General features: G+C 41.2%; 2 protein-coding genes across 4 annotated transcripts; both read right to left on the minus strand.

Moving 5' to 3' along the window:
* Positions 1-1206: 1206 nt before the first annotated feature.
* Positions 1207-13831, minus strand: LOC110500666 (carboxypeptidase Z). 3 transcript variants are annotated; one of them, XM_090214771.1, is made up of 12 exons: positions 13335-13831; positions 12781-12813; positions 11540-11757; positions 11188-11344; positions 9292-9498; positions 7035-7264; positions 6605-6766; positions 5068-5226; positions 4634-4772; positions 3983-4122; positions 3784-3883; positions 1207-1723 (listed from the first exon to the last, which is right to left on the minus strand). In XM_090214771.1, exons 1-12 carry the CDS (start codon positions 13438-13440, stop codon positions 1602-1604), a joined length of 1773 nt encoding a protein of 590 aa, XP_090070897.1. In that variant the 5' UTR covers positions 13441-13831; the 3' UTR covers positions 1207-1601. The 3 variants fall into 3 exon arrangements, 2 of the variants coding, with proteins under 2 accessions (XP_090070897.1, XP_021433831.3); XR_016490357.1 differs by lacking the exon at positions 1207-1723 and adding an exon at positions 2766-3682 and having other exon boundaries at positions 6610-6766; XM_021578156.3 differs by lacking the exon at positions 1207-1723 and adding an exon at positions 2766-3682.
* Positions 13832-18823: 4992 nt separating this feature from the next.
* On the minus strand, positions 18824-23796 carry LOC110500667 (G protein-coupled receptor 26-like). The gene is made up of 3 exons (XM_021578157.3): positions 22557-23796; positions 22251-22364; positions 18824-19131 (listed from the first exon to the last, which is right to left on the minus strand). The coding sequence occupies exons 1-3, from the start codon at positions 23222-23224 to the stop codon at positions 18894-18896; spliced, it is 1020 nt and encodes a 339-aa protein (XP_021433832.1). The 5' UTR covers positions 23225-23796; the 3' UTR covers positions 18824-18893.
* Between the last annotated feature and the right edge of the window lie 925 nt (positions 23797-24721).

Below are 24721 nucleotides of genomic sequence, written 5' to 3' on the forward strand. Positions count from 1 at the left end.
GTACATGTACATTGCAAACTTTCATTCATAGGCTAGGTTGTAGAAACCTCATGATGGGTTTAGGGAAATTTGAGATCATATAGTAACCAGTGGTGTAAAGTACTAAGTAAAAATACTTGAAAGTACTACTTAAGGAGCTTTTGGGGGTATCTGTACTATGCAATTTATATTTTTGACTACTTTTACTACACTTCATTCCTTCATTCTAAAAGTACTTTTTACTCCATACATTTTCCCTGACACCCAAAAGTACTCGTTACATTTTGAATGCTTAGCAGGACAGGACAATTGTCTAATTCACACACTTATCAAGAGAACATCCCTGGTCATCCCTACTGCCCCTGATCAGGCGGACTTATTAAACACATGTTTTGATTCTAAATCACGTCTGAGTGTGGGAATGTGCCCCAGGCTATGTGTCATTTTTTTTTTCTTTTTATGAAAATTGTGCCATCTGGTTTGCTTAAAAAAATGAATTTGAAAAGGATTTCTACTTTTACTTTTAACACTTAAATATATTTGAGCAATTACATTTTCTTTTGATACTTAAGTATATTTAAAACCAAATACTTTTAGAGTTTTACTCAAGTAGTATTTTACTGGGTGACTTTCACTTTTACTTGAGTCATTTTCTATTAAGGTATCTTTACTTTTACTCAAGTATGACAATTGGGTACTTTTTCCACCACTGGTCGTAGCCTAAACCTATCGATGTTATGTTGAACTGGGTAAATGGAATATGAATGACAGTCATCCAACGTGCTGTAATAGAAATAAGGCCAACCCTCATTAAAAAAATCCTCCACCTTCATCTTAAACGGCACCGACCGCCACTGGTGTTCACAGTGCATAATTACATGGAATTGATGCTATATTTTCTTGTGTTATGTAAGGGATCATCAAGGACGCTTTGTGCAGTTCTATGGAAATATACCATGATTCAGGGGGTGATACGGATCCTGAGGCATAAGCTGGGAATTGGTATATTTCCATAGAACTGCACAGAGTGGAGTTGATCATCCTGTTTATACCCCAGACTTAAAGGGATACTTTAAACCTCCCACAGTGACATATAAATGGTATGCCTGAGTTCATCTGGCTCTGGGGAAGTAGATAAAGGACTTCATTGCCAAAATCCTTAAGTATCTCTTTAAACAAAAACAAATAAATGATGTTCTAATTTACAGTACCATACCACTATGTAGATTACTTTAACAATGTGTATTTATTTATTTATAACAGACTGAATTTCATAAATGAAATGCACAACATTTCTGGAGCAAGAGAGAGTTCGCCTAAATTACAATATTATTGATACAAATGTATTCATTTTACTATGCAATGTATGATTTGTGCATGCAAATAACGACATGATATATATGGGATTCATTCACTCAAACATATTTGGTCACAAATGCATTAGGGTTTGTGGGAGGCCATGTATGGCTAAGTGTGGGTCGCAATCTCTCCTTGTCTTTTACTTTCAATGTAAAGAAACACTAAAGTAATTTAATTATTTGTGTGAAGAATCCCTTTCACAGACACAGAATGTATAGTTATGCATTATTGAAATGCCTATAAATTATTATTATTATAGCAGCTCAATAAGTAATAAGTTGGCCTTGGGTTGTGATCCTAGGAGATGGTGTTTGGTCAGATTGGGTCAAGTGACAACAGCCTAGCAGCAACAGCTCAACTGTAGATATGTCAGGAGTGCTGGCATCTGGAAATATACACAAACACAAATCAGATTCGACCTCCGTTTACTAAATATCATAACTGAACATCATCTCAAATGTTTGGAGGGAAGATTGAAGAAAACATTTATTCTCATCGCTAGCTGCATACTGTGGAATGGTGTCCATGGTATTAAATAATGTAAGATATTCCAAGCCATGGTATAAAAGGGATAATCAACCCCGGGCTCTGTGCGTTCTCTGGAAAATAATGCAACTCCGTGGAAGGTCAGTTCCACTCCGCTAGCGCGTCGTCACTCCTTGAACGCATAGCCACTCCTTGATGATCCCGTATTGCAAGACTATACTGCATCCTACCGTTTACAACAAATATCCTACTCTTTTTTTTTCAAGGCACATGCGCACTGTAAAGGGGTAGGCAGAATGATATTCAGAAGTTAACACGTGGCTAAACAAATTACATGATAGGACTGACATTTTTTTCAGATCAATTCATATCTAGGTAACATGTGAGACAAACACTGACGATATTTAGAGCCACTAGAGAAAGTGATGCAGAGCGCTATGTGAAATGACACACATTCCGGTTCTTAAAGCATGGTTGGTTGACTGGTATAAGAGACTGACCGTGCCTCTGGTTCTTTAACAGATGCTATACGTTGCCATGTGGGACAGTTTGGGATACAGTTTGGAATACAGTATTGGTTGGCTGGAAAGGTTGCCTTTCTTGGAAAGGCAGTTCAGTTGAAAATGTAACATGGGCGAAAACAAATGGAATTAGGATGCCATCTTTTGGCCAATCTGTTTCATTACATATTTTGAAGAGACGACGGTCACACGGGTTTCCCATTTACTACCATGTGAATACATTGCAGGGACAAGTATTGTAAAGTATAACGGTCACCATCTGAGAAGAAGATACTTTACCGTATTATCATGAAGTAAAGTGGAACTCCGCAAGTGAGCTCAAATTGAACTAGAAAGCACCACACTCATTAATAACGCTTCCCTTTAACAAAGTTTCAGTAGGGTGGGGCTCCATAAACAGCAGTAATAGTAACAAATTAATGTTCTTTAATAATGTTTTATTGTAAACAAGTACAGATATGTGCGGGTGGAGAGACAAATCGTCGAAGCTTTTCAACCTTCCTGTGTTGCATTATGGTCATAAAGTGAAGCAAGGCAAAAGCTTGTAAAATGGAGGCTAGTTTTAGGAGAAAACAATTTACATGAACTATGACTTATTAAGATTACATATTGCTATCATGAACAACTAGCTATTTTATATTTTACTTCAGTTACGACAGGTTTGCAGCAATGGATAATAATGGTAATGCTAAAATGTGACACTTGTATGATAGCATTATGTAAATCATATTCAACTTAAATAGTAACCCGTCTTTGATCATGTAGGGCAGTGTCCTGGAGTACCCCCGGGGTTGCACATTTTTGTTCCACCCTTATATAAGCACAAGTGATTGAACTAATCATCAAGCCCTTGATTCATTGAATTAGGTGTGCTAGTATTGACCTGTAGAAGGTATGTGCAACCCTTGATGGTAATCGGGGACCAGAGTTGAGAAAGGAGGCTATAGTGGGAGCCATAGAGGATTCTATGTATATTCAGGGGAGGAGCTAGTTTCTGAGAAGCCAGGTGGGGGTGGAGCCATGGGCATGGCTAAAGTAGCTCCACCACCACGGTTTCTCCTGCCCCTCCTCTCCGTTTTGGTTCTGCTCGCTAATGGTGTAGCGCTCAAACTGGTTGTAGGGGTCGAAGTGCTCATAGGTCCCCATGGACGGGATTCTATAGTCCTCCTCCATGTCAGGCTCCACCACAGCCTTCTGCAGGACAAAGTCCACCCGGCCTGCTTTCTGCATGCGTGCCGGGAGGTGGATCTTTTTCATGGCTCTGGTGTAGCCTGGTGCAGACGCAGTCAGGATGTGGATGCCGGCGGTTAGCAAGCGCCAGTAGTCTCCGTTTTCAGCTAGAGAGAGTGTGAGGACGTTTTTTTTTTCAAATGCTTACCACCCAGAATCATACTGACATTTTCTAGTAAAAATGACCAATCGAAGAGGCTGACTTTACCTGTGGTGATGTCATGCCTTATTCCTCTGACAGATATCCTTGCCCCTTTGATTCCATTCCCGTCCTCATCCTTTACTATTCCCTTTATTCCACGGTGGACCTGGTAAACATTGAGACGCAGGGTTAGTGGAGAACTTGTCTCAGATTTGTGAAAGGGAGTGATGTTTTGGAATTAAATGCTGGCTTTAAAGTCTCTCACCGACTCCATGAATGTGAGCAGAGCCTCTTTGTTGTCCTTCCAGCCAGTGTATAACTCCTCCTCAGCTGGGAACTTATCACAGCCCAACTCCACCGTCACCTCAAAACAGTTAGTGTGGAGGTAGTTGAAGTCCTGCATACCTGATCACATGACAGGAAGAACAACGTACAAGTGATAGAAACTACAAACCACCATCTTCATTATTCAACTAGTGACAATAACTAAAAGCGCCACCAGGTGGCGATCATAGTTCATAATATAACTTGCCTATTATGTTCATTAAGCCTGCATCAGCTATTTCAATCACAGGAGGAAGGTTCATAAGAACAGTTGTTTCCCGCCATTCTTGATTTCTTGCTTTACTTTACATTCTAGCTGTTTGACATTTGACCGCATAGGTGGGAGCTAGTGACATCAGCATTTCGCTGCACCGCTGTAAGACCTGCTAAACTGTGTACGTGACCAGGAAACTTTGATTTGATAATGATAGCTGTGATGGAATGAATGGATCGATAACATTCTATTACAGCCGTTAATATGAGTCCTTCCTCCCAAATGAAGGTGCCACCAGCCACCCGCTCGCTATATCGTCACTTCAACAGTCCTGGACTGTTTTTAATTGGACCGTTTTTTAAATTATTTTAAACTTACCACCTGCAAAGCTGTACCACCATGCTCCATTTATGATGCCGTCCTGGCCGATGCTGCCAAAGTTCTCACACCTTCCAGAGTTTCCTTCTGACATGGTGGCGTGGGCATCTGCATATGTTCTCGCTATCTGCTTGAATACCTGTAGCCAAAAATACAATATTATCTTTGTCGTATTCATAAAAAATACAATGGGTAGTTTTGTTTACCTTTAAATGTGATATGTTACATTAGTTTGATTTGGTAGCAGCTGAGATACATTTTCTTCTTTCTTCTGTCGAGGAAATAAAAATACAATTCATCTTTACATATGTAAAGCATGAACAATCAATGGGCCTTCTCTCTGCAACAGACACACTTCAGATCATAGAGTGCAATCCATTTTGGAGAGTGCTGTTGTCCTATTGACTGTACATGTTGCTGTCAGTCCCGCTTACCTGTTCATCTGGCGTGGGGGAGAACATCTTCTGCTCTAGTGGGTGTTTGGACAGGTCGTACGGGTAGGACACCAACAACTCCCCTCCGTGGAAGTTAGCTGAGAGCACAAAGGGAAAGGATCTGATCCACTTCATGACTGCGTATGTCTCTGGAGCTACCTGCATTATGACACACATAAAGACAAGCATATCAATTACAGTCAACAGTTTTATTGGGCACATCAATAAAACACAGGGTTTTGGAAATGATGGCATAACAGGGTACAATCAGGTGCGGTTAACAACAATTACCAATCGTCAACTTCTCAATTAAAACTTGATGATTGGTAATCAAAACTCAATTCAAACTTTGATATTTAACATTGAAGATAAATGAAACAGAGATTGAGGTAGTCACTTCATACAAGTACTTGGGAGTATGGCTAGACGGTACACTGTCCTTCTCTCAGCACATATCAAAGCTGCAGGCTAAAGTTAAATCTAGACTTGGCTTCCTCTATCGTAATCGCTCCTCTTTCACCCCAGCTGCCAAACTAACGCTGATTCAGATGACCATCCTACCCGTGCTAGATTACAGAGACATAATTTATAGATCGGCAGGTAAGGGTGCTCTCGAGCGGCTAGATGTTCTTCACCATTCGGCCATCAGATTTGCCACCAATGCTGCTTATAGGACACATCACTGCACTCTATACTCCTCTGTAAACTGATCATCTCTGTATACCCATCGCAATACCCACTGGTTGATGCTTATTTATAAAACCCTCTTAGGCCTCACTCCCCCTTATCTGAGATATCTACTGCAGCCCTCATCCTACACATACAACACCTGTTCTGCCAGTCACATTCTGTTAAAGGTCCCCAAAGCACACATATCCCTGGGTCGCTCCTCATTTCAGTTCGCTGCAGCTAGTGACTGGAACGAGCTGCAACAAATACTCAAACTGGACAGTTTTATCTCAATCTCTTCAGTCAAAGACTCAATCATGGAAACTCTTACTGACCGTTGTAGCTGCTTTGCGTGATGTATTGTTGTCTGTACCTTGCCCTTTGTGCTGTGTCTGTGCCCAAGAATGTTTGTAGCATGTTTTGTGCTGCTACCATGTTGTGCTGCTGCCATGTTGTGTTGCTACCATGTTGTTGTCATGTTGTGTTGCTACCATGCTGTGTTTTCATGTGTTGCTGCCATGCTGTGTTTTCATGTGTTGCTGCCATGCTATGTTGTTGTCTCTCTTTATGTTGTGTTGTCTCTCGTTGTGATGTGTGTTTTGTCCTATATTTTCCTTTTTCATTTTTTTAACCCAGCCCCCGTCCCCGCAGGAGGCCTTTTGCCTTTTGGTAGACCGTCATTGTAAATAATAATTTGTTCTTAACTGACTTGCCTAGTTAAATAAAGGGTTAAAACAAATGTCAATGTAAATCCAAATGACATTGAAAGCAGTCATCATTGTACAATATTTGATGCATGTATTATTATCCGCAAGTATAAAATCCCACACGAAATGCAAGCATGGATGGCTAGGAATTCATACTGTACCTTACCAAACCAGTAAGCGTCTGGGATTGGGATGTGGTTGCTACGGAAACGTCTGTGTCTGCGCCGGCTGTAAACGATCGTGGTCAGGTCAGGGAAGTTCCTGTTCAGGTCAATGTTCTGGGCGTTGCCTCGACCCAGGGTCCAGCTGTTGTAGTTCTGAGCCTGTTGGGTTCATACAGTGGTAGTCAGGTTGGTATGTGAGTCAAAGCAGACATGTCAAAGCAGACTGTAGGATCTTCGCTGTCAAGTAATATGAAATCAGCTTTAGTTTAAACCAAATATTGAGGCCTGTTGTTGAATTTTTTTAAAAGCTGGGAAACTGATTACATACGGTACATTAATACCTTTCTGGCAAATGCAATTCGTTTTACACAGTGATAAAACAACAAAATATTAAAATGACGTGCCAAACAACGTTGATTCAACCTACCTCCTCGTTCTCAGGGTCGATGGTGTCCTGGACCTCGGCGGCAGCTAGCTCGTACCCATCTGGGTTCATGGAGGGCAGGATGTGGATACGCGTGGTGTTGATCAGGGTCTGGATGCGCCGGTTCCCCAGCAGGTACTCTGAACACAGGTACTGGGCCAGGTAGATCAACAGCTGACGACCCAGCACCTCGTTCCCATGCATGTTTCCTATGTACTTCATCTCTGGTTCAACTGTTGATATAAGGTGACCGGATATTGACTTCTTTTAAATGTATTCAACCAAAGAGTCCCTTGAGATGAATGATCTGCTTTCCATGGAGACTTAACCAAGACAGCAGCTTACAGTCATGTGTAACATTTAGAAAAGTTACATTGTCCCTGGTTGAACTGTGGACATAGGCAAGATAATAATTAAGGGCCCGATTCTGACCCGTGTTAAGTGTGCGGGAATGGAACATAATCCCCTTTTGATGCACTTTTCTCTCTGTGCATTCTGACCTTGAACTTAAGCATTAGAATAGCATGGTATTCACCCGCTATTTGTTTGGGGTGGAGCTCGAATAATTGACGGTGTGGCGGAGGTGTGTACAGAAACGCCATATTCTGACCCTTCATCCCACTGCTGGTTTCCTTCTGAAACTAAGCAGCGTTGGTCCTGATTGGTCCCTGGATGGGAGACCAGATGCTGCTGGAAGTGGTGTTGGTGGGCCAGTAGGAGGCACTCTTTTGTCTGGTCTAGAAAAAGATCCCAATGCCCCAGGGCAGTAATTGAGGACATTTCCCTGTGTAGGGTGCTGTCTTTCAGATGGGACATTAAACGGGTGTCCTGACTCTCTGTGGTCACTAAAGATCCCATGACACATCGTAAGAGTAGGGGTGTTAACCCTGGTGTCCTGGCTAAATTCCCAATCTGGCCCTCATACCATCATGGTCACCTAATCATCCCCAGCTTCCTATTGGTTCATTCCTCTCCCCTGTAACTATTCCCCATGTTGTTGCTGTAAATTAAAATGTGTTCTCAGTCAATTTAACTGATAAAATAAACACAAAAAATGAATAATTCCACTATCTTTACGTGTGAGGAAACCATGAATAAAGTCCAGCGAACCCACCTGTTTCAAGTGGAAGAAGCATCTATTGAATATTTTTGATTTAAATAACACCATTCTCCAGGCACTGTAATTTACAACTTGATAAGAGCTAGGTAAATGAGTAATCCGTTTGGATAAGGGAATTGTAAACATAGGCTAATTGACACTTGTTTTAGGTCTACTTTACCTTATAATCGCTGGAGATAAATGTTAAACTAGTCATATGGCAGCAAAATGAAGCATATCAACATATCAACTTTACCACAGTAAAGTTGATGAAATGCTGTGCCATTATGCAGAGTTTAAATTGTAGTCTTTTAACTTGCAGGGATGGGCAATCCCGAATGTCTTAATTATAGCCTACTCCGGCTTTCTCTGTCTCCTATTTCTATCATGTTAATAATTAGCCACTATCAGTATCGACCATCAGTAGGCCTAATAACAACACATATTCAACTGCCAATTTACTGTTAGTTCCCAGTTATTTTAGCCTACATTATAATTCCATTTAATTTCATTGTATCATTTCCCTTTGCTTCCTCGGTCATGTCCGTATGGTTGTTGCTAAGAATCATTAGTAACAGTCGATAATATACAAAAAATGACATGTAAGCAAATTAAATTGTTATGGAGCGGAGTGCAGACCAAGCCGTAACAGTTTGAACCCGACGCATGCCGCAATACTTGGCCGTGTCAGTACACAGTTCCATGGTTAGTTCAACCAACAGAGGGTATAGTCTACTATCGTACACTATTCTCCCTATTATAATTTTATGTACGCTAATGTTTCCACATTACCATGGGTTGAACTGAAAGTGGCCATTTTCAGAACGAATCAAACCACTGCTTTCTTTTGTGCGTAAAGGCTCTCCAAACCAATTCATGATTCATAAATACTTTCCTAAACCTAAATAAGTATTTATAAATCTGTGTTTTCAGCAGTTTAATTAAATGTTTTCAGAGCGTGCAAGGTAGCACCTGCATGGTGCATTACGCGGCTGAATAAGGTAAATCTGAATACCAAATACTGAAGTGCGTAGGAATGGCGTAAATTCCTAAGTCGGAATCAGCCCCTAATTGAATAGCATTGAGAGACATATGACGGCGTTTAAGAAATAGCATTCCCAGGACTCACACTGTAGTGCACCGAGGACCATTAGTACTTACGCAATTCATGTACTCCAGGGTTGTTTGAGAACTCTATCACTAGCAGGTCTTTGCCCTCCACACTGCGGCCAATGCTGTAGGTCATGGCGATTTCGGGGCATCGTGCTGCAGTCTTCTTCAGGATGCTGTTCATCTGGGCGTTAGACTGATAGCTAAACTGGATGACAGTATGAGGCTTCTCAGGGGTATTACGTTCTTCCTGTATCGCTAGGATAAACAAGAGATGGTGACAGTGTATGATCATGATTTGAAAAGCATTTATAAGCACAGTTAAGTGTAATGTCTTATTTGTGGAAGTTATTATGAAGTGTAACCAAAGATATAGAGGTCAATAGCGTTCCAAGCCAGTTCATGACACTTTGTATTAACTAGCAAGTGTGACTTTTGACTCAGTGTCCTAGAAAAGTTAACATCGAAAGCGTAACCATGCGTCAATAAACCGACTCATCGGGTGTATATCGAGATACCTCATTACTAAATGAGGCCTTAGTCTTTCATCTCATGTCGAGTAGAGCCCTGTAAAATGTCAGGAGACAGAGAAACTACATAAAGTGGAAAAGGCCCCCGTCTCCCCTGTATAAATGTGCTCTTTTAGGGAAATGTGCAAGACCTAAAATGTAAGAAACTGAATGAAGTTGAAACATAAGACCAGAGACATCTGTTCAAAATAAATATCAGCATGGAATTAATTACATAGCTTACAAGGCTTGCCAGACATCTTGTATTTCAGTTAGAATCAAAGATATTTTTGGAAACAGATTTCATACTACACTAAAACCTGTTGTGCAAAATGTGGTACCACCATCTGTGTGAATATCTACACCCATATCATATATGTAATATGCATATCTATGATTTATTTCAGCAAAATGGCTACATTAACTGTTATTGTGTCAGTATAGGCTCCTGTAGGACTTGTTTATGGTGGCATAGAGCAGCTGCAGAGATAAACAGAAAGAGAGAGAGAGTACACAGGAAGAGAGGACTCATGAACACTCAGAGCAATCACACAGCTGGAATGGTTGGTTGTTTGCAGCTTCAGGGAGAAACAAACTGTACTGAACTCACGTTAGACTGATCACTGCTCTGGTAAACAGGGAGAAACAAACTGTACTGAACTCACGTTAGACTGATCACTGCTCTGGTGAACAGGGAGAAACAAACTGTACTGAACTCACGTTAGACTGATCACTGATCTGGTGAACAGGGAGAAACAAACTGTACTGAACTCACGTTAGACTGATCACTGCTCTGGTGAACAGGGAGAAACAAACTGTACTGAACTCGTGTTAGACTGATCACTGCTCTGGTGAACATATACTACAGTTCTGTCACCTATCAGTGTGAACTCATAGACTTGTTAAAACACATATATCTTGTAGGAGGCAAGATATTAATGGCAGATATGTTAACGTCATTGTAAATAAGAATTTGTTATTAACTGACTTGCCTAGTTAAATAAAGGGTCATTTAAAACATGTGTTGAGAGGATTGTGGCATAATACAACCATCAAAAAACGGTGAATGTTAATGTAAAAAGGAATTTGAATTGACCTATAAATAGTTTAAGTACATTCTTGAGGTGTGCCGCAAGGAGCAATGTGGCAACCAGTTGACTGTCATTAATCTGGATAGAAACTGCATTCTCAGTTCCCACTCAATATGCTTCTGTTATTAAAAGGGGTTTGGGTGTTATTTTTCTTTATAATGACATAATCTTGTAATAATATTGACACACATGGTTCTCTCTAGTTTTACATTTTGCTCAGGGGATTGTTTTATGCATGAAAATATTATTTGAGTCAACATCATACTGCACAGTTAGTGTCATACTGTTGTCACTATCATATATTGATAGTCATTTTTATGACACACCAGTTAAACTGTGGCCGTTACCTCGTAAGCCCTCCAGTGGGTCGTAACAGCCCTCCTGGTCACTGACAAAGAAGCGGTCACAGTCCAGGAAGTATGGCCAGGCCATCTCGATGCCCTCGAAGGCGTGGTAACAGTTCTTCCTCACAGCCTCGCACGTACTCCTGCACGGCTTCAGCACCTTACATTATAAAAGAAAAACATCATTCAATTATTGAAAGTGGGATATTTTATTATTTTTTTTACTGAAGAAGGCGCTGCATTACCAAAATGTTGGTTATTAGATTTACCCATTAAATTGTTGGGAACATATATATAGAGTGCAATTTTCTTGGATTTATTTGTATTATTACATTATCCTTTGTTAGCATCAAACCTTCTCCTTCTCGCAGCGAGGCACCAGCACTGAACAGCCTAGCATGCGGATGTCCGGGGTGCATTCTCCATTGAGCAAGTTGTGGACCACACTGACGAGTAGGTACTCGGGGCCCAGCTCGGCCTCCTCGCGAGTCCTGTGGCCAAGGATGTTGGGGAACACGGTGTGGGTATAGGACATGTCGTCGCAATAGTTCATCATGATGTCCATGCACTTGGCTGAGTAGAGGAAAGAGCCAACCGAGGAGCAGGACAAATGCAGTATTATAATGGTGAGTGACTGATCTGAATGTGGCTTACCGTGTTGAATCATCAAAGTATAGAATACATACTGTTATATCAATAGGTTAATCATTATGTAATGTGTTATAATACCATTTATTGTCTCATAATTTCATGAAATCTTTGCAATTAACATCGGTGAGACCTTTGGGTGCTTTTGTAAGGTGGGTGGCAACATTTTTATAGAACAATAAGTTTGTTATAAAACATGTTCAGGTAGGCGTAGTGTTAACCTGCTTGTAAGATGCTGCTTTCAGACCATATGTTCTCTCCCTTGTAAATCAGTATGTTTAGGGGTATTGGCCAGGTTGTTCTTTCTCTTGTACTTTTACATTTGATCGAAGTTAATTTGTTAAAGAAACCTAGCTAAGATGCTCAGTACACAATAAGGCTCATTACTCATATCCTTGGCATGGAAAATGAGCATAACCTGATATTAAGAAGTCATATGGATATGCATGAAGAATCCACCCCTTGGACTAAAACATCTTTATTGTCTCATATAGCTAGTTAGCTACCTCTCTGCAGTGCTGAAAATGATCAAGTTCAAATATTTCTATTATCAGTGGAGATTAAAATGTGAATATTTCATACAGCCATTTATCATCCAAAAATACACTTGATAGCTCGGAGAGGCCTTAAGGCCATAATATCCCATTTAGCCTAATCACTTAGTAAAACTTCATCTTCAAAAGTGTGATAGGTTGTTCAACCTGTGGTTTGATAAAATTGCATAAATGTACAGTCCTTTAGGCCTTCTTTCTGTATGAACAGTAAGTTCTAAGCTATCTAACTGTGATGCAATGCACACAACCTGCTAGGATGCTTTCAATTGGTTTAGAATAGTCAAGAGTCGGTACTAAAGTCATAATAACCTTAGCATATGTTGTCACCAAGGCTTTACAAACATCACATTTACATGAGTTGAAGGATTTATTGAAGAAAATAAAATGTACATACGTTGTTCTGGTTCTGGTTCTTTGCAAAAGATCCCTGAAAGACACATCTATTGTTAGTTGCTGTCATGCATTTAACACTAGATGGCAGAATCGCATTTATCACCAGCGTTATTGTGACACTATAAAATCTGCTTTTTATTAACCCTCTCATCTTGCTTCACGATCTCTCCTCCCAAATGTCTATATTTCAGTAAAAACGTATTAATGCTGAGAATTGTCATTCTTTGGATCAGGTCACCTCTCACCAGTGATGAATATCTACCTCAATCGTTATAGCCCACAGTTCTATAATAATTCTCTGAAGAAAAATAAGCACTTTATTTCGCACTAATTTGTGACACGAGGTTATTTTTTTTTATTGTTGTTACGGTTGGCTTGTGAATAAACATTGTGAATAAAAGCATCACAGTTTGCATGTCTTGTCTGAGATATAATGAAATATTTCTGAACCATGCACTTTTATTTCAGAACTAGCCCTAACACCATCACTTCCTTCCGATGCATAAAACACACCATGTGCATTATCATAAACAACAAAGAGTTGGCCTACTTTACCTAGAAATTCGTCTTCAGGGTCGCAGAGCGAAGGGGCACACCAAACAACTGTCGCCAGTGCATTCAGAAAAACAATAGTCTTCATTTTCCTCCGTATAAATTCCATATTTTGTGATGTGGCACCTCAAGGCTACTGTGCTTAATTGCACGAGAACTTTTTGGACTTCCCTAAAAAGTGAGTTTATTACACGAATTACGGTCGACTATCAAATTACAAAGGAAAATGTTTCAGACGGAAATGGCTGGGTGGAGGTGGAATCATTTGCGCAAGTAAACTTTGCGCAAGTAAACTTTCTGAAATACACCTGTTAACAATTCCTATACTCTAAACCGTCTTGCTCAACCATTTCCAACACTTTTTTATTCAAAGTTAACCTTATAATTGCTTACCTCTAAAATGTATGTATTGGATAATGTGAACAGTGGACATTAACTGTAAAATAATAGGCCACTATTTCTTTCCGTCAGTGCTATCCGGGATCATTGGGGTGACCCCTAACCTTAACCCTTACCCTAACCATAACCATAACCCTCACCTTAACCCTTACATAACCCCCTTCAATGGGGTAGGAACTTCCCAATGATTTCGAATAGAACCGACCTATTGTTTTCTCGGCCCATTTGCCCAGTCCTTTAGTCCTTACTCAAGACAGTCATTTGATCCCTTTCATCCAATCAGCAATATGCTTTGAAGAATGTCAGGATATGTGAGAGTGTGGTAAATTGGACCAAAGTGGTAAATAGAGCCAACTTGTTTCAATGGAAAACATACACAAAATGTATAATTTGATCAAATATTTAGTCTGTGAAGTCTGTGAAGAAAGAAACCACATGGAAAAAGTTAGGTCCAAAGAACAGATTTTCACCAAGTCAAATGAATTTATTGTGTTATAGGTTTCATGGTGCTTGTATTTAAACCAAAGTAAATTATTTTTAGATTGCATACATAAGTTGGGGTCTCTTTGAGCTTTAATATGAGGTCCTAAACCTAGAATGAAAGTTCATCCTTGTAGCTGTGTGGGCTAATCAGGGGTTGGAGCCGGTTCAGGGAGAAAAAACAAATGTTTTTTTTTGGAGGAACAGAATCAGAACTGGGAATAAAAGTGATCTATATTGTTCTGGAACAGCACCATTATTTTAAAAGCATGGGAACCGGTTAATAATGTTATTTTGCATTCAGGGCATTTTTTTCAGTCCCACAAAAAGTCCCCCAAGGCACCTATGCAAAGCCCTCACAGTCACTTAAACTTATTCCAGTGTCTGCCTGCCAGCTGAAAATCTTTGCCAGTATGTGTGTATGCAACCTGCCCCTCCCCTCAGAAGCTTAGGCTAATGTAGCCTATTGACGTTACAAGCATGATTCAGAAATTAGGGATAGATTTTTAATTAGAGAAGAATGGATGAACTGTTTCAATGTTAGTTATGGATACTGTAGTTATCACATTTCACATGGAATTTGTTAACAACAAAAAGGTAAGACGTGTTTTTCATTCTGGTGCTGCGCTACACACACAAGCTTGTTAGCTAGCTAGCTCTGGTCCAACAATAAGCCAACTCTTGGAAGTTCAAAGATATTCGAAGTTCCTCCGTAGAAGCCACTCATCCGTAGGTATAATTATGTGGGCCAAGCCAACTCCATCCACTCTCTCCCCACCTTCAAAATTTCAGTCGCATCTCGCATGTAAACAATAGCTTGCCCACTCCATAGCAAGCTGCTCTGTTCGAACTGATTGGTGAAGTAATTTGATGTCGAGCTAATGTTAAAATATATATATTTCAGAGGTTTAAAAAGGAACAGTTAGGGGCCTCCCGAGTGGCGCACCGTTCTAAGCCACTGCATCGCAGTGCGGCGGTGTCAATACAGCCTGGCGTTTGCTCCCAGGCTGTGTCACAACAGGTCGTGACTGGGAGTCCCATAGGATGGTGCACAATTGGCCCAGCGTCGTCCGTGTTAAAGGAGAGTTTGGCCAGCAGGCTGTACTTGGCTCATCACGCTCTAGGCACTCCTTGTGGCGGGCCGGGCGCCTGCAACCTGACTTTGGTCATCATTTGAACGGTGTTTCCTCCGACACATTAGTGCAGCTGGCTTCCGGGTTAAACGAGCAGGTGTTAAGAAGCAGCGCAGCTTTGTGGGTCATGTTTCGGGGGACGCATGACTCTACCTTCACCTCTCCCGAGCCCGTTGGAGTTGCAGCGATGAGACAATATTGTAACTGGATATCATGAGAAAAATGGGGTAAAATTACAAAACAATTAATAAAAAGGAACAGTTGGAACAATATAAACCGGTTTTGTTTTAGTGGTCAAAGACAAAAAGCGATTCTGATAGACATGATTTTAAGAAATGTGTAGCCTGCTTCACTTACCCTTTCCCGCTGCTCAACTTACCCTGTCCCGCTGCTCAACTTACCCTGTCCCGCTGCTCAACTTACCCTGTCCCGCTGCTCAACTTACCCTGTCCTGCTGCTCAACTTACCCTGTCCCGTGCCTAACTTACCCTGTCCCGCTGCTCATCTTACCCTGTCCCGCTGCTCAACTTACCCTGTCCCGCTGCTCAACTTACCCTGTCCCGCTGCTCAACTTACCCACCCTGTCCCGCTGCTTAACCCTCCCCTGTCCCGCTGCTCAACTTACCCTGTCCCGCTGCTCAACTTACCCTGTCCCGCTACTCAACTTACCCTGTCCCGTGCTCAACTTACCCATGAGTACAACCCCAAGAACACCATCCCAACCGTGAAGCATGGAGGTGGAAAAATCATTCTTTGGGGATGCTTTTCTGCAAAGGGGACAGGACGACTGCACCGTATTGAGGGGAGGATGGATGGGGCCATATATCGCGAGATCTTGGCCAACAACCTCCTTCCCTCATTGGGAAGGAGGAAGATGGGTCGTGGCTGGGTCTTCCAGCATGACAACGACCCGAAACACACAGCCAGGGCAACTAAGGAGTGGCTCCGTAAGAAGCATCTCAAGGTCCTGGAGTGGCCTAGCCAGTCTCCAGACCTGGACCCAATAGAAAATCTTTGGAGGGAGCTGAAAGTTCGTATTGCCCAGCGACAGCTCCGAAACCTGAAGGATCTGGAGAAGGTCTGTATGGAGGAGTGGGCCAAAATCCCTGGTGCAGTGTGTGCAAACCTGGTCAAGAACTACAGGAAACGTATGATCTCTGTAATTACAAACAAAGGTTTCTGTACCGAATATTAAGTTCTGCTTTTCTGATGTATCAAATACTTATGTCATTCAATAAAATGCAAATTAATTACTTAAACATCATACAATGTGATTTTCAGTATTTTTGTTTTAGATTCTGTCTCTCAAAGTTGAAGTGTACCTGTGATCAAAATTACAGACCTCTACATGCTTTGTAAGTTGGAAAACCTGCAAAATCGGCAGTGTATCAAATACTTGTTCTCCCCACTGTGTGTATATATATCTTTGTTAGAACACTACATCGCCCTTGAAGGAGTGATGCTGAATGTAAAAAAAATACAAATAAATGGCCCAATTTACCCCACTCTCCCCTACATATCCTACTGCTTGACATTCCTATTGGATTATTTGAGGTGTGGTGGCACAAATATTGAACAGCCTCTGGCACCTGCAAAACAGTTGCTGATGAATCTGTCAACATGAAATGCCCAGATTGGCATTAGATATTAGATATGTTTCTACATGTCTTGTCATATGGCCATAAATATATCAAAGGATGCTTGTTATTTGACAGCTTTATTGCACATTTTTCACCAACAGCTTTACTCACACACTGCCAAAGTACAGCAAGTGGCATGGGCCTGCATAACGAAACACACGTGTGCTTGGTGCATCTAAAAAAAGAATCAGGTTCTGATAAAGCAACTATTGAAAAGCCAAACAGTAATATATTGAATTCTGGCATGAACACAATAACGTGTTTTAAAGCACTTACTTGAACATAACATAACATTATTCTGCTATAGAACGTCTATTTTATTTGAAGAGCATTTAAACAAATACATATTATGGTTTCTCATACAGTGCAAAATAGTTTGATAAAGATAACATCCGGTATTTATAAATATCCATATAAACATTTCCAGCAATCACCTGGCAGAATAAAGTATTACAATATACACAATAGTACAAATCCATTTCAGTCAAAATTACCTTAATACCTGCAGTACATTCAGTTACAACACGCTACCATAGTAAACATGATGGCATTTGCCTTTGGCTGTTATAACTAGTAGCTCTGAGAGAAATACAAAGTGCATCAATATCCAGTGATTGATGTGAAATTGTGAGCAACTGCAGTAGTAGTCTAAAACACAGTCCATAGGCTACATAACATGGCTATCTAGTTGGCAGCATTTGCCACAGCAAGTACCATTCATTGAAAAGTTCACATTTTAACTTCAAGAAATGAATTGGTGCCCCTTGAAATTGCACCAGTGCCCGAATGGCTACTGGTCAGCCGCTAGCAAAGCTTTCCCATCTTCCACTCTGTCCAGTTGACAGGACATAACCTCGGACACCCAGAAAGGACATCTTGCGAAATGTGCCAGGTCCTCCATTAAGTTCTGGGGGAGACGTGTTATAAAATATATTAATGAGACCAGCAAAGTCTCCACCCCTCTATATGAAAACTCTCAGCCAGTTACGGGCAAGTCTGTGGCCCAAAATGTCCCCTCCCCTTCCGAAATTCGAACGATGCGAGCACCTGCAAAATCGTGATTTGTCCAAGTGGTCAGTGATGAAAAATCAGCGTACCGGAACAAAGTTCCTCGTTAGTCATGGCATCCCACAGTCTGTCAACAGCTTCTACTACCATTTATGTTACGTGCATCTGTCCACGAGAGATTAATAACCTTAATAGCACGTTCCTATATTCTATACGGGTGTCAAAAGGTCTGTAAATGTGGCTATGACATCTCCTTTATAAAGAGGTTATTATGTTATAAAAGCCCACTAGCATTCAGACTCTTGTGGAGTGATCCCTCCCTTTATGAATCGACCGAACCCCTGGCTGATTCAATAACATTGATTCATTTGATTCTGGCTCTGGCTCTGGCTCTGGGTGTGTGTGTGTGTGTGTGTGTGTGTGTGTGTGTGTGTGTGTGTGTGTGTGTGTGTGTGTGTGTGTGTGTGTGTGTGTGTGTGTGTGTGTGTGTGTGTGTGTGTGTGTGTGTGTGTGTGTGTGTGTGTGTGTGTGTGTGTGTGTGTGTGTGTGTGTGTGTGGCTCTGCCAGTGAATCATGGATCATCAGACTCCCTTGTTTACCAGTATTGTCTGGAGCAAATGTCCCTGAACGCGATCATTCTCTGTGCAGTCTATCCGTCTTGCCCTCTCTTCCGCTGTCTACCCCACCTGTTTTTCTGCTGTCTCCTTCTATCCACCTCATCCACCTCTTCCCCTCCCACAACTTCCCTCTCTCTCTCTCTCGCTCTCTCCTATTTCCTACAATCCCCTTTTCTCCCATCTTGCTCTCTTCCTTCTCTCTCTCACCTCCACTCTTTCCACGAGGAAACCTTTATTTTGGGTCTGTCTGTCTGTGGTATATTTGTTATGTCCATAATGGTGACATTAACTGATCCTCTGGAGAGAGTAGTCGTTCTCTGTGTCCAGAGAGCTGTTGTGGCCAGATGAGGGGTACAGGTCACGGCGCAGCAACCGGTTGACAACGGTAACCAGGACCTTCTTGTACTGTAGACGCAGGAGGGAGTAGGCAAAGGGGTCGGACGCCGCCTTGCTGTATGTCAGGCACTTACTGACAATTCCCCAGTGGCGGTTGATTCCCACGAAGGGAAGCAACTCGGTCAACCTGAGGAGAAGGCAGAGGTCAAGTTAGAGTTCGCAAATAGCCTTTTAGAAAGGGAAAAAGTTATCCAATATTCAAAGCATGGTATTTATCTTGCAGGCAGTTGTTCTGTTTGCTTTTGAGAGTGTTTGGTGATAATTCAGTTGGTATTCTATGAAATGCCATGAGGCTCTAAGGTTACAAGGTAGAATAGAATAAATTAGGATATACGGATGGGCCAGAAAAACAGCTTTGGCAACAAGCCTTATACGTTAGGAAAAAATAATATATGAACGTATTTCTTCAAAATAAATATGTATAAACTGAACATTGCTACAATATTCTTGCCCATAGGTACAGTGGGGCAAAAAAAGTATTTAGTCAGCCACCAATTGTGCAAGTTCTCCCACTTAAAAAGATGAGAGAGGCCTGTAATTTTCATCATAGGTACACTTCAACTATGACATACAAAATGAGAGGAAAAATCCAGAAAATCACATTGTAGGATTATAAATGAATTTATTTGAAAATTATGGTGGAAAATAAGTATTTGGTCAATAACAAAAGTTTATCTTAATACTTTGTTATATACCCTTTGTTGGCAATGACAGAGGTCAAATGTTTTCTGGAAGTCTTCACAAGGTTTTCACACACTGTTGCTGGTATTTTGGCCCATTCCTCCATGCAGATCTCCTCTAGAGCAGTGATGTTTTGGGGCTGTTGCTGGGCAACACGGACTTTCAATTCCCTCCAAATATTTTCTATGGGGTTGAGATCTGGAGACTGGCTAGGCCACTCCAGGACCTTGAAATGCTTCTTACGAAGCCACTCCTTCGTTGCCCGGGCGGTGCGTTTGGGATCATTGTCATGCTGAAAGACCCAGCCACGTTTCATCTTCAATATCGTTGCTGATGGAAGGAGGTTTTCACTCAAAATATGATACATGGCCCCATTCATTCTTTCCTTTACACGGATCAGTCGTCCTGGTCGCTTTGCAGAAAAACAGCCCCAAAGCATGACGTTTCCACCCCCATGCTTCACAGTAGGTATGGTGTTCTTTGGATGCAACTCAGCATTCCTTGTCCTCCAAACACGACGAGTTGAGTTTTTACCAAAAAGTTCTTTTTTGGTTTCATCTGACCATATGACATTCTCCCAATCTTCTTCTGGATCATCCAAATGCTCTCTAGCAAATTTCAGACGGGACTGGACATGTACTGGCTTAAGCAGGGGGACACGTCTAGCACTGCAGGATTTGAGTCCCTGGCGGCGTAGTGTGTTACTGATGGTAGGCTTTGTTACTTTGGTCCCAGCTCTCTGCAGGTCATTCACTAGGTCCCCCGTGTGGTTCTGGGATTTTTGCTCACCGTTCTTGTGATAATTTTGACCTCATGGGGTGAGATCTTGCGTGGAGCCCCAGATTGAGGGAGATTATCAGTGGTCTTGTATGTCTTCCATTTCCTAATAATTGCTCCCACAATTGATTTCTTCAAACCAAGCTGCTTATCTATTGCAGATTCAGTCTTTCCAGCCTGGTGCAGGTCTACAATTTTGTTTCTGGTGTCCTTTGATAGCTCTTTGGTCTTAGCCATAGTGGAGTTTGGAGTGTGACTGTTTGAGGTTGTGGACAGGTGTCTTTTATACTGATAACAAGTTCAAACAGGTGCCATTAATACAGGTAACGAGTGGAGGACAGAGGAGCCTCTTAAAGAAGAAGTTATAGGTCTGTGAGAGCCAGAAATCTTGCTTGTTTGTAGGTGACCAAATACTTATTTTCCACCATAATTTGCAAATAAATTCATAAAAAATCCTACAATGTGATTTTCTGGATTTTTTTCCCTGATTTTGTCTGTCATATTTGAAGTGTACCTATGATGAAAATTACAGGTCTCTCTCATCTTTTTAAGTGGTAGAACTTGCACAATTGGTGGCTGACTAAATACTTGTTTGCCCCACTGTATATGCAGGAATGCCAATGAAGCAGTTGAGTGAGAATAGTAGAATACACAAGGTGCAATTTCTAAATTTGGTTGTGCATCAGCAGTTTTACTCTTGTTATGTCAGTCACTGATAGTCAGTCAATTAGCCCATGTCAGCTAACATTTGTTTGATTGCTAAGTTACTTTAGTGGCCAGCTATCTAAACGTGTTATCAAATTACCGGCCGGGGGACCCCCATTGATTTTGTTAGTCAGTCTCATATTAAAACTGCAAACATGTATTTCCACCCCATGGCAAAATGTGTAGAATTGCAGGAAATTAGCTTTAAAATAGCAACATTTTCTCTACAGCCCATGGCAAAATGTGTAGAATTGCACAAAATTAACTCTAAACTAAACTAAATTCTCTCCATTATCAAGAGGGAGGCCACTAAACTGTTTTGCTTGCAATATGTGTGTGGGGGAGGGGGGGTGCTGATTTGAATCCCTGAGCTGACTAGGGAAAATCTGTCGATGTGCCCTTGAGCAAGGCACTTAACCCTAATTGCTCCTGTAAGTCACTCTGCATAAGAGAGGCTGCTAAATAACTAAAATGTCAAATGTAAACTACAATGCTATATTCCCTCTAGGCCAAGCTTTTCCAAACTCGTTTTTTGCTCCATGACTACACAGCTGATTCAAATAATCAAAGCTTCATGACGAATTGGTTATTTGAATCAGCTGCTCTATGTCATGCTGTGTGTTGGTGGAAATGAATGCCTCTGTGTGCTAACTGTCGTCTCATGGTGGTCCAGTGAAATGACATGACGACAGATAATTTATGGTTTAATGAAGGATGTATCAGATACAGATGGAGATCATAAACGCGCAACAACAAAAACTAATCGGTTGAAATTGAATTAAACCTTAATTTGTGCATTGCTCAACCTTACATGAGACCTGCCTCATCTTTCAACTGAATTTTGCTGATCATGTTTCTGTTATTTTGCTGGGGTGGCAAAGTTGTTAAACAGAGTAAACCCTGCGATGATAGCCTTTACCTTTACTGTTCATAAACCCAGTTGTATTATCAAAGTGTGTTCACCTGGGGATGTGTTAATCTCATAACCTCTATAATAACCCCTTTAATGATGTGTTTAAGGTAGGTGAATGACACTCCTGTTTGTTCAGCTGCCTGTCTCCCCTTGACTGGAAACCCACTTACCTCGTAATAACATAGGGAGCAAAACAGATGATGAACGACCCAATGAAAATGCTGATTTTCTTGGTGGCTCTCTGTTTCCTTCTCTTTTGTTCTACCAGACACCTTTGTTTCACACTGAAAATAGGAATTAACTGATATTAGTCCAGCAGAATAAATGACGAAACATTCTACATTTGAATTTTTAAAAATGAACACCTACAGTAAGCATGTTTCCCCATGATTGAATCTGTAGCTTACTGTAAAGATAACATTGCACATTGTAACGGCAATTGATCGCACACCTCTTAAGTAAAGGAGCATACGTACGATGGGTGAATATCCACCAGCAAGAACAGCGTCTGCATGGTTATAACGTCTATCCTCTTGCAGTGGAAGCGTGCAACTTTTAGCACCTTCAAATATGTGAAGCACAGGATCAGCAGGGAGAGCATGAAACTACTGGCGTGGAAAACGACGGTGAAAATTGTAAACTTGATCCTGTCGCTCTCCTCGCTCAAATGCAATGTGCACGAGGCGTAAATGTGGCTATAGTCAACCCAGGAGAACAGGAGGGCGATGAGGGAAAACGTGAGGGAGTGGAGCCACGAGTAGCACATCATGATCACTGCGTCCTTGTAGCGCATTTTACTGGAGTAACTCAAGGGGAACACCACTGCTATCCAGCGGTCTATACTGAGTGCTGCCATACTCAACATAGTGTTCGCAGTCAAAAAGGTCTCCAGAAAGCTCACTGTATGGCAAAGGCAATCCCCAAAAGGCTGGTGGTTTCTGACAATCCCCACCAATGTCGATGGCATGTTTAAAAGGGTGATGAGTATGTTGCAAAAAGACAGGTTCATGATGAATATACCCGGTACCTGTCGGCGGATCTCGGTGCTCTGGACAAAACATAGCAGCACCAGCAAGTTCGACAACAACGAGACAATTGCGACCACAACAATGAACAACGTGAAGATAATTTCCGCAAAGTCCATGTCTCACTTGAAAAAGTCCACGTGCGTTTTGCATGCACCTGTAGATAATATACACTTAATATCCACCATGATTGCACCGTCGTTTATCTCCAAGGTCGTCATTCCAGAATTGAACTCCTACAAGTTTTGCCGTCTCCAAGTTGGTGGAGCGCTGTCCAGAGTGCTGAAGTGGGGAGACCGCGCGCGCCCCACGAGCGCCAGACCATTTCGTTTCTTTAACCGTATGGAGTTTTCTACTCCCACACCACACAAGTATTTGTAACAGAATTTGATGGCATGTGTAACTGAGCGTTTGGGTAACACATGGGCAAATGTTTCGTATCTCCGCTCCCTTCTACGACTACCTCAGCATGAAAACAGTGAGACTGCGACGCACGCCACTGCCTTTGTGCGCAGAACATGCGTACTAAACCAGATGACTGTTTGGAGCCTACCCTGTCTAGTGCAAATTCGTTTGAATGTTAATGTTACAATTAGCTATCACGTGAGGAAAAATAGAACGTCATCCATGGAGTTTTACAACATTGGGAAGTTATTTTGGTTCCTCCATTGATTCATTCGTTATTTTAGTCATTTACGAGTGTGTTTGTGAGGTCATACACATCAGAACACAGATATGATTATTTTTAATTCACAGAAACAACTTCCCTTCATCCGTATCTATTGATGACACTTTCCCAAGTCGATAGTGGCAAAGCGACACATGACGCAATGATAGGCCTACATGAGGGATATTAATTTGGCGCGTCTCCCGTGGCCAAAGGGCACCCTGTGCACATTGGAGGGAAACAGGCTAATATATTTGTTTTACTCTTATGAATTATTCATTAATCCTGAGCAATTGTGTAAGGTTGTTACAACTGAAATATGTCTCACGTGTTTAGCAGTAAAAACAAAAATGCATATCACCAATAATGGCCTATAAGGAATTGATGGTTGGAAGACAAGGCACATAACTTCCTTGCTTAAAACCATGCAGCCACAATAGTTAGATTCCTTCATTATAATATGATGTAATATTTCACTGGAGATGGGCATGTCAAAGAGAGGCATACCATAAAAATGATGAATGGGGACCCCAATGGGGTCCAATAAAGGTCAGTCTCTTATAGCTATGGTTTTTGCTAGTCCAATTGTATTTTACATTTTTGTTATTATTCCACAAGGCGTAATCAAATCCAGCCCCCACAGAGTCCATCTGGCTCTTATCATTACAATCAATAATATGGTAAATGTACTGTTAAAATATAAAATACAGTATGCAATACCATGTACTGTTAAAATATAAAATACAGTATGCAATACCATGTACTGTTAAACTATAAAATACAGTATGCAATACCATGTACTGTTAAACTATAAAATACAGTATGCAATACCATGTACTGTTAAAATATAAAATACAGTATGCAATACCATGTACTGTTAAAATATAAAATACAGTATGCAATACCATGTACTGTTAAACTATAAAATACAGTATGCAATACCATGTAC

This window comes from Oncorhynchus mykiss, chromosome 21, assembly GCF_057628025.1.
Source record: "Oncorhynchus mykiss isolate SJ-2025 chromosome 21, ASM5762802v1, whole genome shotgun sequence".
NCBI lineage: Eukaryota > Metazoa > Chordata > Actinopteri > Salmoniformes > Salmonidae > Oncorhynchus > Oncorhynchus mykiss.